The sequence below is a fragment of the Carcharodon carcharias genome, chromosome 2 (genome assembly GCF_017639515.1).
Source record: "Carcharodon carcharias isolate sCarCar2 chromosome 2, sCarCar2.pri, whole genome shotgun sequence".
In the NCBI taxonomy this organism is placed as follows: Eukaryota; Metazoa; Chordata; class Chondrichthyes; order Lamniformes; family Lamnidae; genus Carcharodon; species Carcharodon carcharias.
Window position 1 is genome coordinate 171,974,715 of NC_054468.1, and position 14,457 is coordinate 171,989,171.

A 14,457-nucleotide genomic window follows, 5' to 3' on the forward strand; every position below is an offset into this window, starting at 1 on the left:
GAAAAATATGTCAATTACTCAAGCCCTGATTATATAGAAATACGAAAACGTAATAATCCATAGAAGGTACAGCAAAGAAACAGTTCATTCGGTATTTACCCTCCATGCGAGGAAACAATTCTAACCCTATTTAATACACTTATCTGTGTAGGCAGATTCTTTCAGTTCCAGTTCTGATGAAAAGTTGTCAAAGAAACGTTAACTTTCTCTCCACAGATGCTGCCTGACCTGCTGAGTATTTCCAGCATTCTGTTTTTATTTCATTTCCCCATTTTCCTTCGTCCTCTTAACCAAATCAAATCTTGAATGTTGACAGTTTCTGCCTGAATCACTAATCCTGAAAGTGTTTTACAACTCAGTACAGTATCGATACAATCAATATAATGGGGAGTGAATATACACAGCAGCAATATTGTTCTAAATTAAAAACTGAAAGTTGCATTTTAGCATTTCGAAGAACGTCTCGGGAAAAATACAAAAGAAATAAACTAAAAGAGAAAGGAGAAAATGAAAGAGTGAGGACTGGGAGGCGTTACCAGAGTTTCATTGGGAGTGAGCGAGCCAATAGGAGGCGAGTTTATAGGGAGGTGTGTGTCATGGCGGCGCCCTGTGTTGGGATCATGAAGTTGCTGATGTTCCGCAGATTCTGTAGCTCGTCACCCCGGAGAGTGTCCACGCTCAGGAGTGCGTCACTGTGGATGTCGGGCACGCGACTGGGGCCGGGATGGCAGCCGCTGAGACGAACGCATTTGTGGACCAGCAACGCGGTCCGGGGCCGCGCTTCTGTGGATCTGGGTAGCAGGTGAGCTAGTCCGGTGTGTCAGGCCGGCTGGGAAAGTCCGGTGCTTCAGTGTAACAGAGTGGCCAGTGTGAGGCACAGGGACGAACCTGTTCAGGACAGCCACCGCTTACATGACTAAAGACCCCAAGGGGATGTATTAATAGGCGAAGCGGGTGCATGGAGCCGAGCAAGAACTGATGGAACAGGCTCGTGAATGAACAGTGTTGGGGGATGCCCAACTGCAAGGATCACTGCAGTGGCCAACTCCATGGCTGGATATTACATTCTTGTTTTCTAGGAAAGGAAGCTAGTGTCTGGTTTGGAAAAGTCAGAGGTGATCAGCATGTGGAACTTGGGTGTGAAATTGGGCATTTGGATGCCTATTCTGATTGAAATATGATTTAGTATTTTGGCAATTGAGGGGAAAAGTGGCTGAGCAATGTTCTAAGAATGAGAAAATGGTAAACTGAATGGATGTGGGGTAGAAAGGCTACTGAGGGTTGAGTGGATGCTGACCTTGGCCTGAATGGGCTGGCAAAGAGGTTGATGAGGCTGAAACCAAAGGTACATAGTATTTGGGGGTTGAGATAGTTAGTTAGCTTTTTTTCATTTGATTTTGTGCTGAAGGATCTTTGTACTCTTTAGTAATTTTAAACACCCATCAAACCACTGCACTCTTAATCTTCTTGAATGAAAACAGTTTATATTTGTAAAACTTCTTTCATATTTGTAATTCCTCATGTTAGGCTACATATGAATGAGTTGCGCTTGTATGCTCTCTAATGCCTCAATATCCTTCTTCCAATGCAGAGCCCAAAACTGCAAACAGTATTCTCAGCTACAGTTTTATTTAAATGTGCAATTAAATTTTAATTTTTATATTCTGTACTTAGAACATAAAAGAAATAGCAGGAGTAGATCACTTGGCACTTCAAGTCTGTTCCACCATTCAGCAAGATGCTAATTTTCTACCTCAACTGTACCTTCCTGCATATTCCTTAATTCACTCAGTGCCCAAGAATCTACCAACCTCTATCTTGAACATAATCAATTACTGAACATTCCAGGCTCTCTGATGTAGACAGTTAAGGAACTAACAGGAGGAGGACGGGCTCCACAAACATTCTCATCCTCAATGATGGGGGAAGCCCAGCAATTAAGTGCCAGTGATAAGGCTGAAGCATTTGCTCACACCTTCAGCCAGAAGTGCTGAGTGGATGATCCATCTCCGCTTCCTCCTTAGGTCTTCAGCATCAGAGAGGCCAGTCTTCAGACAATTCATGTGGCAGAGTCTGCAGATCATGCAGTGGACTTATCAGTCAGGTTCAAAACACATGGGGGTGGTGGACATATTCACCCTCAAAAGCCCCCAAGAAGCCTGTTGTGCAAGTGACAGAACATGACAGGCGCATGCATGAGGCCCATGGTGACATCACAGCACTCTCGGCTGCCCTGAGCTGGAGCCAGGGAGGAGGAAAACAGAATTGCCATGAAGGTTAAAAGCATGTGTGAGTAAAACACCCACATCACAGTCCCAATCAGGGAAGTATCTCAAAGCTGTCAGCCCCATTGCTTCCAAACTGTTAATCTGGGATACAAGTGGTTCATATTCTTTAAACCATTTACCTCCTTTATCCATTTACTTAGACTGCTACTGTTTTTTTTGTGTGTGTCAGCTCAGCCTCACGCTACACCTTGCACTGTAATAGATGTCAGAATCATCTCATGCTGACTCTCGTTTGCTGTGTGAATGCAGCCCTGTTTGGGAAGAGCACTGAAGAGCAAATGGCTCCTGGGTCCTGATGTGAGGCATTGAAATAAGTGGATATCAGGACATATAAAGACAGAATTGTGCTAAGATACTTTTATGTTTGACACTAATTCAGTTCAAGCTGGGGAGTGGTTATCTTGCTCAGCTAGTAATCAAGATATCTGAATGAATGATCAGAAGACAGGAATTGCCTTCCCAAAAGGGAACTCATCTAATTAATTTTTTTTTAAAAAAACTGATGCACTAAGGATCTTTAAAGAAATTATCGTCACCTGGTCTGGCCTATATGTGATTCCAAGCCCACATCAATGTGGTTGGTTCTTTACTGCCATTTGAAATGGCCTAGCAAGGCACTCAGTTATGTTCAAGAAGGTGGCTCAACACCAACCTCTTGAGGGTAATCCAGAATGGGCAGTAGCATTGATGCATGGTTAGTACACTCTTTTGATCTGATTAATCCTTGGCTTGAGATTGGATGCACTGCTATAGAGCCTCTCTGTTTTGGTGTTTGTGCTATCGTTTCTATTTAAAGAAGGAAACCCTCCAAAAAATTCAACGCCAGTGCAGATGGTACATGATTGCATCAACTAATAATGGAATTAATGAGAATAGGGGGGGAAAGAGCCCCTAAAATCAAAAAATCGCCCTCAAGAAAATTTCAAAAAGAGCCCTCCAAAAAAAAACGTTATTTTGATCCCTGCTTATCAACCTCTTAAGAACTCAGCAAACTGGAGTGAAAGCAAATCACCCTCGATCCAGACGGAAGACACAGCAATAACCTACCGTCAATGCTCAGTTTGTGTTCCACTAGAGCCACTTAGCTGCAGACCTCATTACAATCCAAACAGATTTAAAAATCTGAATATCAGAGTTGAGGTGAGAGTGACTGTCCTTGACATCAAGGCAGTATTTGACTGAGTGTGGCATCAAGGAGCCGCAGCAAAATTTAAGTCAATGGGAATCGAGGCAAAAACTCTCCTCCAGTTGGAGTCATACCTTGCACAAAGGAAGATGGTGGTGGTGTTGGAGACCAACCAGTAAGTTGCTCTGTATGTTGTTCTAGGCCCAACCACCTTCAGCTGCTTCATTAATGACCATCCCTCCATAGGATCAAAGTAGGGATGTCCGCTAATTATTGCAGTGTTCAGTACCATACACAACTCCTCGGACACTGAAACAGTCCGTGCCCACATACAGCAAGACTTGGACACCAATCAGGCTTGGACTGATAAATGGCAAGTAACATTTGCGCCAAACAAGTGTCACATCTCCAAGAAAATCGCCCTTTACATTCAACAGCGTTACCACCACTGAACTCTCCTTGCCCACACTATCCACATCCTGAGGGGTTACTATTTCCAGAAACTTAACTGAACCAGCCACATAACTACTGTGGCTACAAGAACAGGTCAGAGACTGGGAATTATGCAATGCCACAAAGCCTGCCCACCACCTACAAGTCAGGAGTGTGATGGAATACTCCCCACTTGCTAGAATAACTGCAGCTCCATGATACTCAAAAAAAAATAATCTGTACCATTTCAGGATAAAGCAGCCCCATTGATTGGTTGCCCATCAATCATTTTAAACATTCATTTCCTCTACCACGGTGTACCATGGCAATAGTGTGTACTGCAACAACTTCCCAAAGCTCCTTTGATAGCATCTTCCAAACCTGTGGACTTTTACCACCTAGAGATCAAGAGCAGCAGGCTTATGGGAACACCATCACTTACATGTTAGTGTCATAGAGGTCTACCGCACAGAAAAAGACCCTTCGGCCCATCGAGTCTGTGCCAGCCAAACAAGTACCTAACTATTCTAATCCCATTTTCCAGCATGAGGCCCATAGGATTGTGTGCCATGGCATCACAAGTGCACAATCAAATACTTCTTAAATGTTATGTGGGTTTCTGCCTCTACCACCCTTTCAAGCAGTGAGTTCCAGATTCCCACCACCCTCTGGGTGAAAGATTCTTCCTCAGGTCCCCTCTAAACCTCCTGCCCCTTACCTTAAATCTATGCCCCCTGGTTATTGATCCCTCCACCAAGAAGAAAAGTTCACTCCTGTCTACCCTATCTATGCCCCTCATAATTTTATACACCTCAATCATGTCCCCCCTCAATCTCCTCTGCTCTAGGGAAAATAACCCCAGTCTATCCAATCTGTCCTCATAACTAGCCCAGGCAACATCCTGGTAAATCTCCTCTGCACTCTCTCTCCAGTGCAATCACATCCTTCCTATAATGTGGATTCCAGAATTGCACACAATACTCTAGCTGTGGCCTAGCCAGCATTTTATACAGTTCCAGCATAACCTCCCTGCTCTTGTCTTTATTAGCCAAGGCATAGAATATAAGTATCCCATATGCCTTCTTAACCACCTTATCTACCTGTCCCGCTACCTTAAGAGACCGGTGCACATGCACGCCCAGGTCCCTCTAATCCTCGATATCTCCCAGTATCCTACCATTCATCGTGTATTCCCATGCCTTGTTTATCCTGCCCCAGTACATCACCTCATACTCTAAGCCACACATCATCCAGACTTGGAAATATAACACCACTGTTCCTTAATCATTATTAGATCAAAATGCTGGAACTCTCTCCATTATAGCACTATGGGTGTGCCTACACCACATGGACCGCCTAGTTCAAGATCGTGGCTCACCACCACCTCCCTAAGGGCAATATGACTGGGTAATAAATACTGTATTGCCATTGACATCCTCGGAATTAATTACAATGCTTCCTATTTTAGTATTATCTGCAAATTTGGACACCATTCCTTCAAGCTATATATCCAAATAATTGACTTGTTTTTTGATTGTTCATGACAAGGCTATCACTTATTGCCAGTTTTGACCCTAAATTTTTGACCCTAGCTTGCCAGCTTGAAAAGTTCAGAACTTTACTGTGAATGTATAATAAGGAACATATTTCTAAAGGAACACAGCTGTCATTTAAAGGAGCAAGTATTTGTTGAGGAGAGATGTTCTTTCAAATTTCAAATACTTTCCCTCTCTCAACATATACAGTGGTTTTGAAACATACTTTTAGGAACTATAATTTAATTCCCTTTTCATCCAAGAGCTGCTAAACTTGACCTTCACATGTAGCCCCCTCGGTTGATGTCAATTAAGTTAACCTATCAGCAAGTGACTCCATTTGAAATGCGCTCTCATTAAATCTGCCAGCCACAAATTAATAGCAATGATAGGAATACTGACTATAGCATGAATATATTATTGAAGCACAAAGTATCCAAATAAAATTATAAATGTAGGATTAAATGCTCCAGTTACAACCAACCGCAGGTGGGTATCACGATTTCTGGCATGGCTGTACAGGGCATGATGTCAAAGTTTGCAGAAGACACAAAATCCAGAAATGTAGTAAGCAATGAAGAGGATAGTAACAGACCTGAGGGGGACATAGGGAGACACATGACAGATTAAATTTAATGTTCCAAAGTATGAAGTGATGGATTTTGTTATGAAGAATGAGGACCGACAATATGTATCAATGGCACAATATTAAAGGGCATGCAGGAGCAGAGAGACCTGGGGTGTATGTACACAAATCTTTGAAGGTGGCAGGATTCGTTAATGTGGCTGTTTTTATAAAGAAAAATATTGCATTCTTGGCCTGATTAATAGAGGCATACAGTACAAAAACAAAGAAGTTATGCTAAAATTTTATAAATTACTGTTTCATTCTTAGCTGGAGTATTGTGTTCAGTTTTGGACAATGCACTTTAGGAAAGATACCAAAGCCTTGCAGAGGGAGTAGAAGCATTTTACTAGGATGGTACCATGGCTGAGAGACTTCAGTTATGTGGAGAGACCGAAGAAACTGGTCTTTTTGTGTCTTCTGCAAACTTTGACATCATGCCCTTTTTTTGGAGGGGGGGGGTTCAAATATTTAAAGAGTCACAGGTTAGATAAAAATCATTTACACCAACAGCATTTGGGTTTTATAAATAACAGCATTTAAGTACAAGAGTAAAAAACTGATTACCTAAAATGTACAGTATAGCTGAGCTTGCTCCCATCCTTTTTCATCTAACCACATTTCATTTAACCTCATTCCTGGACCATTCTTGTAAATCTTTTCCTGTATCTTCTCTAAAAACTTATTCCAATAGAAATTCATTAATGTTGAAGATTTCTTTAACAGGCAAATTATTCTTAGAGCAGAGGAGGTTAAGAGGAGTTTTAATAGAGGTGTTCACAATCCTAAGTAAATAAGGAGACTCTGTTTCCAGTAGCACAAAGGATTTAAAGTGATAAGCAAACAAACCTGTGGCAACTTGCGGAAACTTATATTTTACATAGCAAGTTGTTAAGGCATGGAAAGTACTTCCTGAAAGGGTGGTGGAAGCAGATTCCATCATAATTTTCAAAAAGGAATTATATAAATACTTGAAGTGTAAGAGTTTGCAGGGCTGTGGGGAAAACAGAGGAGTGGACTCATTAAGTAACTCTACCAAAGAGCCAAGCACAGGCACAATGGGCCCACTGGCCACCTCCTGTGCTGATGTTATGAATGGGATTCATGAGGGAAAACAAAAAGATACAATTTTTTATTTTAGAATTGTGAACTTGCTTATCAAGAATCTATCTACTGCTGCCTTAAAAAATATTCAAAGACTCTGCTTCCACTGCTTTTTGAGAGAGACAGTTCCAAAGACTCAAGAATCTCAGAAAAAAATTCTCCTCATCTCTGTCTTAAATGGGTGACCCCTTATTTTTGAACAGTGACCCCCCCCCCTAGTTCTAGATCCTCCCATTAGAGGAGACATTCTCTTCACATCCACCTTGTCAAGATCGCTCAGGATCTTATATGTTTTAGTCAAGTTGCCTCTTACTCTTCTAAACGCCAGCGGATACAAGCCTAGCCTGTCTAACCTTTCCTCATGAGGCAACCCATCCATTCCAGCTGTTAGTCTAGCAAACCTTCTCTTAACAGCTTCCAGTACATTTACACCCTTCCTTAAATAAGGAACCAATATTGTACACAGTACAGACGTGGTCTCACCATGCCCTATGTAACTGAAGCATAACCTCCCTACTTTTGCGTTGAATTCCCCTCACAATAAACAATAACATTCTATTCGCTTTCCTAATTATTTGCTGTACCTGCAAACTAACCTTTTGTGATTCAAGCACTAGAACACCTAGACCCCTCTGCAGCTCAGAGCTTTGCAATCTCTCACTGTTTAGAATATATGCTTCTTAATTTTTCCTACCAAAATGGATAATTTCACATTTTCCCACATTATACTCCATTTGCCAGATCTTGTCACTTAACCTATCAATATCCCTTTGTAGCCTCCTTATGTCCTCTTCACATCTTACTTCCCTACCTATCTTTGTGTCATCAGCACATTTAGCAACCGTACCTGTGTCTCTTCATCCAAGTCATTTATATAAATTGTAAAAAGTTGAGGCCCCAGCATTGATCCCTTATGACAAACCACTCATTACATCTTGTCTACCAGAAAAAGACCCATTTATGCCTACCCACTGTTTCCTGTTCGCTAGCCAATCTTCTATCCATGCCAACATATTATCCTCTGTACTTCAGCTTTTATTTTTACCAATAATCTTTGATGTGGCACGCTATCAATTGCCTTCTGGAAATCTAAGCACAGTACGTCCACTAGTTCCCCTTTATCCACAATAAATGATACTTCTTCAAAGAACTCCAATAAATTGGTTAAACATAATTTCCTTTTCCCAAAACCATGTTGACTCTGCCTGATTGCCTTGAATTTTCCTTAGCGCCCTGGTATAACATCTTTAATAATGGTTTCTAACATTTTCCCTATGACCGATGTTAAGCTAACTGGCCTGTAGTTTCCTGTTTTCTGTCTCCCTTTTTGAATAAAGGAGTTACATTTACTATTTTCCAACCTAATGGAACCTTCACTGAATCTAGGGAATTTTGGAAAATTAAAATCAACTATCTCCTTGCTCGCTGCCACTTCCCTGATGAATGTAATTTTCTTGAATTCTTCCCTCCTTTCCATTTCCTGGTTTACAACTATTTCTGGGATGTTGCTTGTACCCTGTGTAGTGAAGGCAGATGCAAAATGCCAGTTAAATTCATCTGCCATCTCCTTATTTTCCATCATTAATTCCCCTGACTCACGATCTATAGGACAAATGCTCACTTTGTTAACTTTTTAAAAATATCTATAGAGACTTTTACTATCTGTCTTTATATTTCTAGCTAGCTTTCTCTCGTACTGTCATTTTTCTTTCCTTATCAGTATTTTAGTCATGCTTTGCTTTTCTTTATATTCTGTCCAATCTTCTGACCTGCCACCTACCTTTGTGCAATTGTATGCTTTTTCTTTAAATTTGATACTATTTTTTACTTTTTTAGTTAACCTCCCCTTGGAATTTTTCTTTCTCATTGCAACGTATCTATTCAGTGTCTTCTGAAATAACCCCTTAAATGTCTGCCACTGCATCTCTATGGCCCTATCCCTTAACCTAATTTGCCAGTTCACTTTAGCTAGCTCTGTTTTCATGGCCTCATAATTGCCCTTATTTAAGTTTAAAATACTAGTCTTAGACCCACTCTTCTCTCCCTCAAACTGTGCAATTCAATCATATTATGATTGCTGCTACCTAGGGCTTCATTCATTAATCCTATTTTGTTGCACAATACCGACTCTAGTAAAGTCGGCTCTCTGGTTGGCACCAGAACATGCTGTTCTAAAAAGCTATTCCAAAAACATTCTATGAATTCCTCATCTAGGCTATCTTTGCCCATCTGATTTTCCAATCTACATGCAGTTTAAAATCCACCATGATTATTGCTGTACTTGTCTGACAAGCTCCTGCTATTTCCCCATATATACCCTGTTTGAACATATGGATACTGTTAGGGGCCTAGTTAGTAGACCACTCCTCCAAGTGACTTATTGCCTTTATCATTTCTCATCCCTACCCAAACAGCTTCTACATCCTGAATTCCTGAACTTAGGCCATCCCTCTTCATTGTACTAATACTATCCTCAATTAGGAGAGCCACCCCTCCACCTTTTCCTAGCTTCCTGCCCTTCCTAAATATCATGTACCCTTCAATATTCAGACCCCATTCTATGTCATTCTGCAGCCATGTCTCTGTAATGGCTACCAGATTGTACTTATTTATTTCTATTAGTACTATCAGTTCATCTGTTTTGTTTCAAATGCATTCAGATACAGAACCCTTAGTTTTGTCCTTTTTTTGTAACCTCTAGTATATTCTCCTATTAAATCTTAAATTTATACTCTCTGCCCCTTCCTGTCATGGACTGCTTATCATTTCCCACATTAATACCTTTCTCTCTTAACTTTCTCTGCTCTTTGATTTAACACATCTTCCCAAATTTTATCCCTTTCCTCCACTATTTAGTTTGAAACCCTCTCTACTTTCCTAGTTGTGGGCACTGATCCCAGCATGGTTCAGGTGTAGCCTGAACCTATTGAGCCTAAACCAGCAATTTTCTCCTTTGAGTTCCTAGCCAAAGAGCTTTGTTCAAGATTATTAGAAGCTAGTTTAAATAAATAATTCAGTACAATGTATAAAACTTAACTGCATCTCCAGGACTTTAAAGTGCTTTTAGTAATCATGGTCAAAATAATAATGTACACTAATATGCATAATATATGTAATGTTAGGATACATTGGATAAATATTCTGAAAGGCCTCCCTAGTGGCTCAGTGCAACACCATTATTGAATATACACACTCAGACATCAGATAGACCTAATTTCACTGAGCCATATAGAGCTGGAAGACCCCGTTCAACACCTAGCTTATCCACTCTGATGAAATGTCATTTTGAGCTGAAACATTAACTCCATTTCCCTCTACAGATGCTGTGTGACTTGCTGAGCATTTCCAGCATTTTTTTTATTTCCAATTTCCAGCATCCACAGTATTTTGCCTTTGTGTCAATACCTAGTTTCTTTTGAGTAAGCAGATCTCAGCCCGGGTGGTGGCAGGAGTGCAGTAACTGGCCTTATCATCTAAGGGGTGGGCATATATCAGCATTTCCATTCCTGATTTCTGTTCAATGTCATAGATTGGAAAGTGCATCTGTACTGATAGCTCCAGGTTAGATTTGGCTGTGTGATATTCCCACAATTGAAGAACCTTCCAATGTCCACTCAACAAGCTCGCATCAAGGATGACTATTGGATGTCAATTTGTGCTTTTGGACAAGGAGGTGAGATGTTTGTATAGCACAGCCGATAGTAAATGCTGAGTTGTTCAAATCCCAGAGGTAACCTTGAGACAACTGTCACAACTACTTTTGCAATTTTTTGCAATCGAGATACAGGCTTTGAATTCAGTAGTAATAAGACCGCCAAGCTGTATAGATCTTTACAAAGCTAGATTAAACATTTTATTAATGTCTACAAATTACTGCTATAATATCTTCAGAATTCTCTAATTAATCTGACTCCCAGTTACACCTCCATTAGGCAACAGCAAGACACACCAATTTAAAAGACCCAGACAAAGAAACCTGATACCCTGAACAATCCAATTCAAAGTGAGTTTACTTAACTTCAGTTCGTTGTAGAGAGCAGCTTGACGTGTAGATGCTGAAGGCTTTTCTCACTTGTTAGATCTTAAAATTCCTGTCTTTACAGACAGCCTTCTCCCCTTTATACGTATTTTTCCCTTTAACTGCAAATTCCCATTGTTTCACTATGTCTTTGGACTTTACCTCCCTGATCATAAAAACTTATCATAGTACCAATTTTACAAGTAATCTTTGGGCAAAATAAACGCACTCTTTCTGAACTTCATCTGGCTAAGTGACACATCCCCCCCCCACCCCCTCCCTTGAAAACCATCTAGTCTGGTTTATTTAAAAATGCAAATGTTCTTTGACACCTTACATTCTAAACTTCCCCCAAGTTTATCTACTTAAAATTTCAAATTTAGCTTATCTACTCATACATCAAAGCCTTCAGACCAGCTGCCTTTAATCGAATTAAGTCTCTCTCACGCACACAGACACATATAGACAAAGATACCACTGTTTTACAATAAATTCCAATAACATTATATCTTCCTGACACGGAGATGAAAAACTAATCCCGAATATAATTCGAGAACAATTACCTTTGCAGACACCTAGGAAATTTTGCTGAACTTAAAGGTGGGAAAATAAATTGGGGGGCAGATTCAATGTTCCAGTTCTTTGTAATATGGAAATGTGTTTGCATCTATGTTTCTCCAAATTGAGTCCTTAATCGTAGCCAGAGAGCAAGGAGCACTGAGCAGCCGTCTGTACTATTCCCAAAAAGAGAAATGTGAAGTTGGTCAGCGTTTCATTTTCTGCCTTGCTTATGCAACTTTTAGTGGATAGTTCCAGAAGTCAGGCAACAGCTCTCTTGCCCAGCTTCTCACCAGAAGCAAGAATTCTTAATTTTTATTTTCAAGTAAGAAAAACAGTCATTGAATTTTAGAAATTAACTTTTATATTTGGTTTTACACCGGTTAAAGCAAACAGTAAAGCTCAATGATTTATCCCTATACTTGCCTTTTGTTTAATGAGAATAAGTGAGAAGTTTCCTTGGCATAAAGGTTATCCCAATTAATTTTGTAATATACTAAAGATAAATACTGCTTTGTTTACTGTTTTTCATCCTTTTGTTACAACAGAAAGCTTGAAATCTCCACAGGGAAACTTGCCAGATTTGCAGATGGATGTGCTATGGTGCAGGTAAGCTACTCTTTAGAATTTCCACATAAAGTTAAATTAATTTGTCCCTGACCAGTACGGAATTGTAGCATTGAAATTTTCATATCCTGTAGACATTTCCGGTTATGTTTAGTTGATTTGAGGTGAATTTTGTTTTTTAACTGGGAACTATCATGACAGTTTGTACAATTGCCTCCATGTTTCAAAAAGAAAGTGAACATTTGGAAACTACTTCATCTATTGAACAGTTCAAACTATGAATTTAGGGAGTGGGGAGAAATTGAAGGAAAATGTAACTTTGGAAAAGGTTCCAAGTATGTTATATTAACAATTTCTGACTGCCAAATGACCAAGAGTAACTCATCCCCTCTACTACGTTATTTTAGACTTCCTACGCAGTATTCTGCAACTTGCATAGGATATACAGGACAGTAACAAGCATTCGGACTAACCTGTCAATGCCAGTGTTTATGTTCCACTTGAGCTTCCTCCCATCTTTTCTTATCTAAATCTATCATTGTAACCATCCATTCCCTTCTCCCTCATACATTTGCCTAGTTTCCCCTTACATGCATCTATGCTATTAGCTTCAATCTCTCCCTATGGTAGCAAATTTACATTCTTGCCACTCTTTCAGAAGACATTTCTTCCAAATTCCCTATTGGATTCCTTGGTGACTATCTTACATTGATGGCCTCAGGTTATACTCATTTCCACAAGAGGAAACACTCTCTCTGTATATACCCTAGCAAAATCTTGCATAATTTTAAAAACCTTTATTAGGTCACCGCCTCAGCCTTTTTTCAAGAGAGAGAAAAGCCAGCCTGCCAATCCTTTCCTGATATGTAAACCCATGCAATTTTGGTATCATTGTAAATCATCTTTGTACCCTCTTCACTGCTTCTATATCCTATTTATAATATGGTGACCAGAACAGCGCACAGTACTCTATGTTTGGTCTAATCAAAGTTCTGTACAGATTTAGCATGACTTCTCTACTTTTCAATTCTATCTGTCTAGAAATAGAGCCACAACTTTTAGTGATAATTATTATCCTTTACAAAAATAAAAATACCTGGAAAAGCTCAACAGGATAATTATTATCCTTTGTTTTAATTAGCATCCTCCCCCATACCTTGGGTCAAGAAAGGTTATGTAAGAGTAGATTTTTAACTTGTTTATATGTATAACTGATTGGTTAAAAGACAGAGATCTACGATGTCACGATTTGCTCATTTTTCTTTCATTTCTTCTCGGGATGTGGGCACTGTTGGCAAGGCTGCAATTATTGCACATCCTGAGTACCCTGAAAAGGTAATGGTGGGCCTGGAACCTCAGGCCTTCATCTGAGCATCAATGGCTGGCTTAAGGAACTGTTCTGTTGGGGACTGTGCTGCTGTGTCAGCTGGGATGCCACAATTTCCATAATAGACTGGAATTTATAAAGGCATCATGCAAGGTTGTGGTTAGAGATCCATTAGCGAAGTGTCTGCCTCCCAAAAAGGCGGCTATAGGTTCAAGCCCATTACTCGTTATTGCAACTGAGTGCTCAGCTGAGCTGATTGATGAAGGTTATTGTACCAACTTGTCCAAGTGTGAACTCAGATGTCTGATGGCCAAGAACCAGCAATTTTTGCAGTCCATAACATTTAAGAACAAGTAAAAGCAAATAATTGGCAATAAAATTGAGAGAAATTTAAATTAATGTGAAGCTTGAAAGGAGTCTCTAACCGACATTTGTTAATATTTGTGTGCTAAACTGACAATTTAGAAAAGCTTTTGAGTTATATGTTGTTGATTTTCTCCTTCTCACTATGAAGCTAGGGGAGACATCGGTGATGGTTACGGCTGTCAGTAAAACAAAGCCTACTTCATCCCAATTTATGCCATTGGTGGTAAGTTTTTCATAATATGTTGTATTTAATTGATATTGTAAAATCTGCTGGAAACTAACAAACCTTTCTTATCAGGTTGATTACCGTCAGAAAGCTGCTGCGGCAGGAAGAATACCAACAACCTACTTACGAAGAGAAATAGGCTACACGGATAATGAGATTTTGACGAGCAGAGTAATTGGTAAGATTATCTAATGTAGAGTAGGCTTATTGCAGCAATATTTTCAAGTGCATTTCTACAAATAGATTGTACTTACAGCAACAATTTTACATTTTTGCATCTATTGA

The 14,457-nt window shown here is 39.8% G+C and overlaps 1 protein-coding gene across 2 annotated transcripts in view; it reads left to right on the forward strand.

Moving 5' to 3' along the window:
* Nucleotides 1-578: 578 nt before the first annotated feature.
* Nucleotides 579-14,457, forward strand: part of LOC121275395 (polyribonucleotide nucleotidyltransferase 1, mitochondrial) — a 94,121-nt gene continuing 80,242 nt past the window's right edge. The window contains exons 1-4 of one of the 2 annotated variants that reach the window (XM_041182951.1): nt 579-802; nt 12,235-12,295; nt 14,095-14,169; nt 14,245-14,350. In XM_041182951.1, the coding sequence (XP_041038885.1) occupies nt 597-802; nt 12,235-12,295; nt 14,095-14,169; nt 14,245-14,350 (448 nt within the window). In that variant the 5' untranslated portion in view covers nt 579-596. The remainder of the gene's footprint in view (nt 803-12,234; nt 12,296-14,094; nt 14,170-14,244; nt 14,351-14,457) is intronic. The other variant, XM_041182952.1, reaches the window with a different exon arrangement.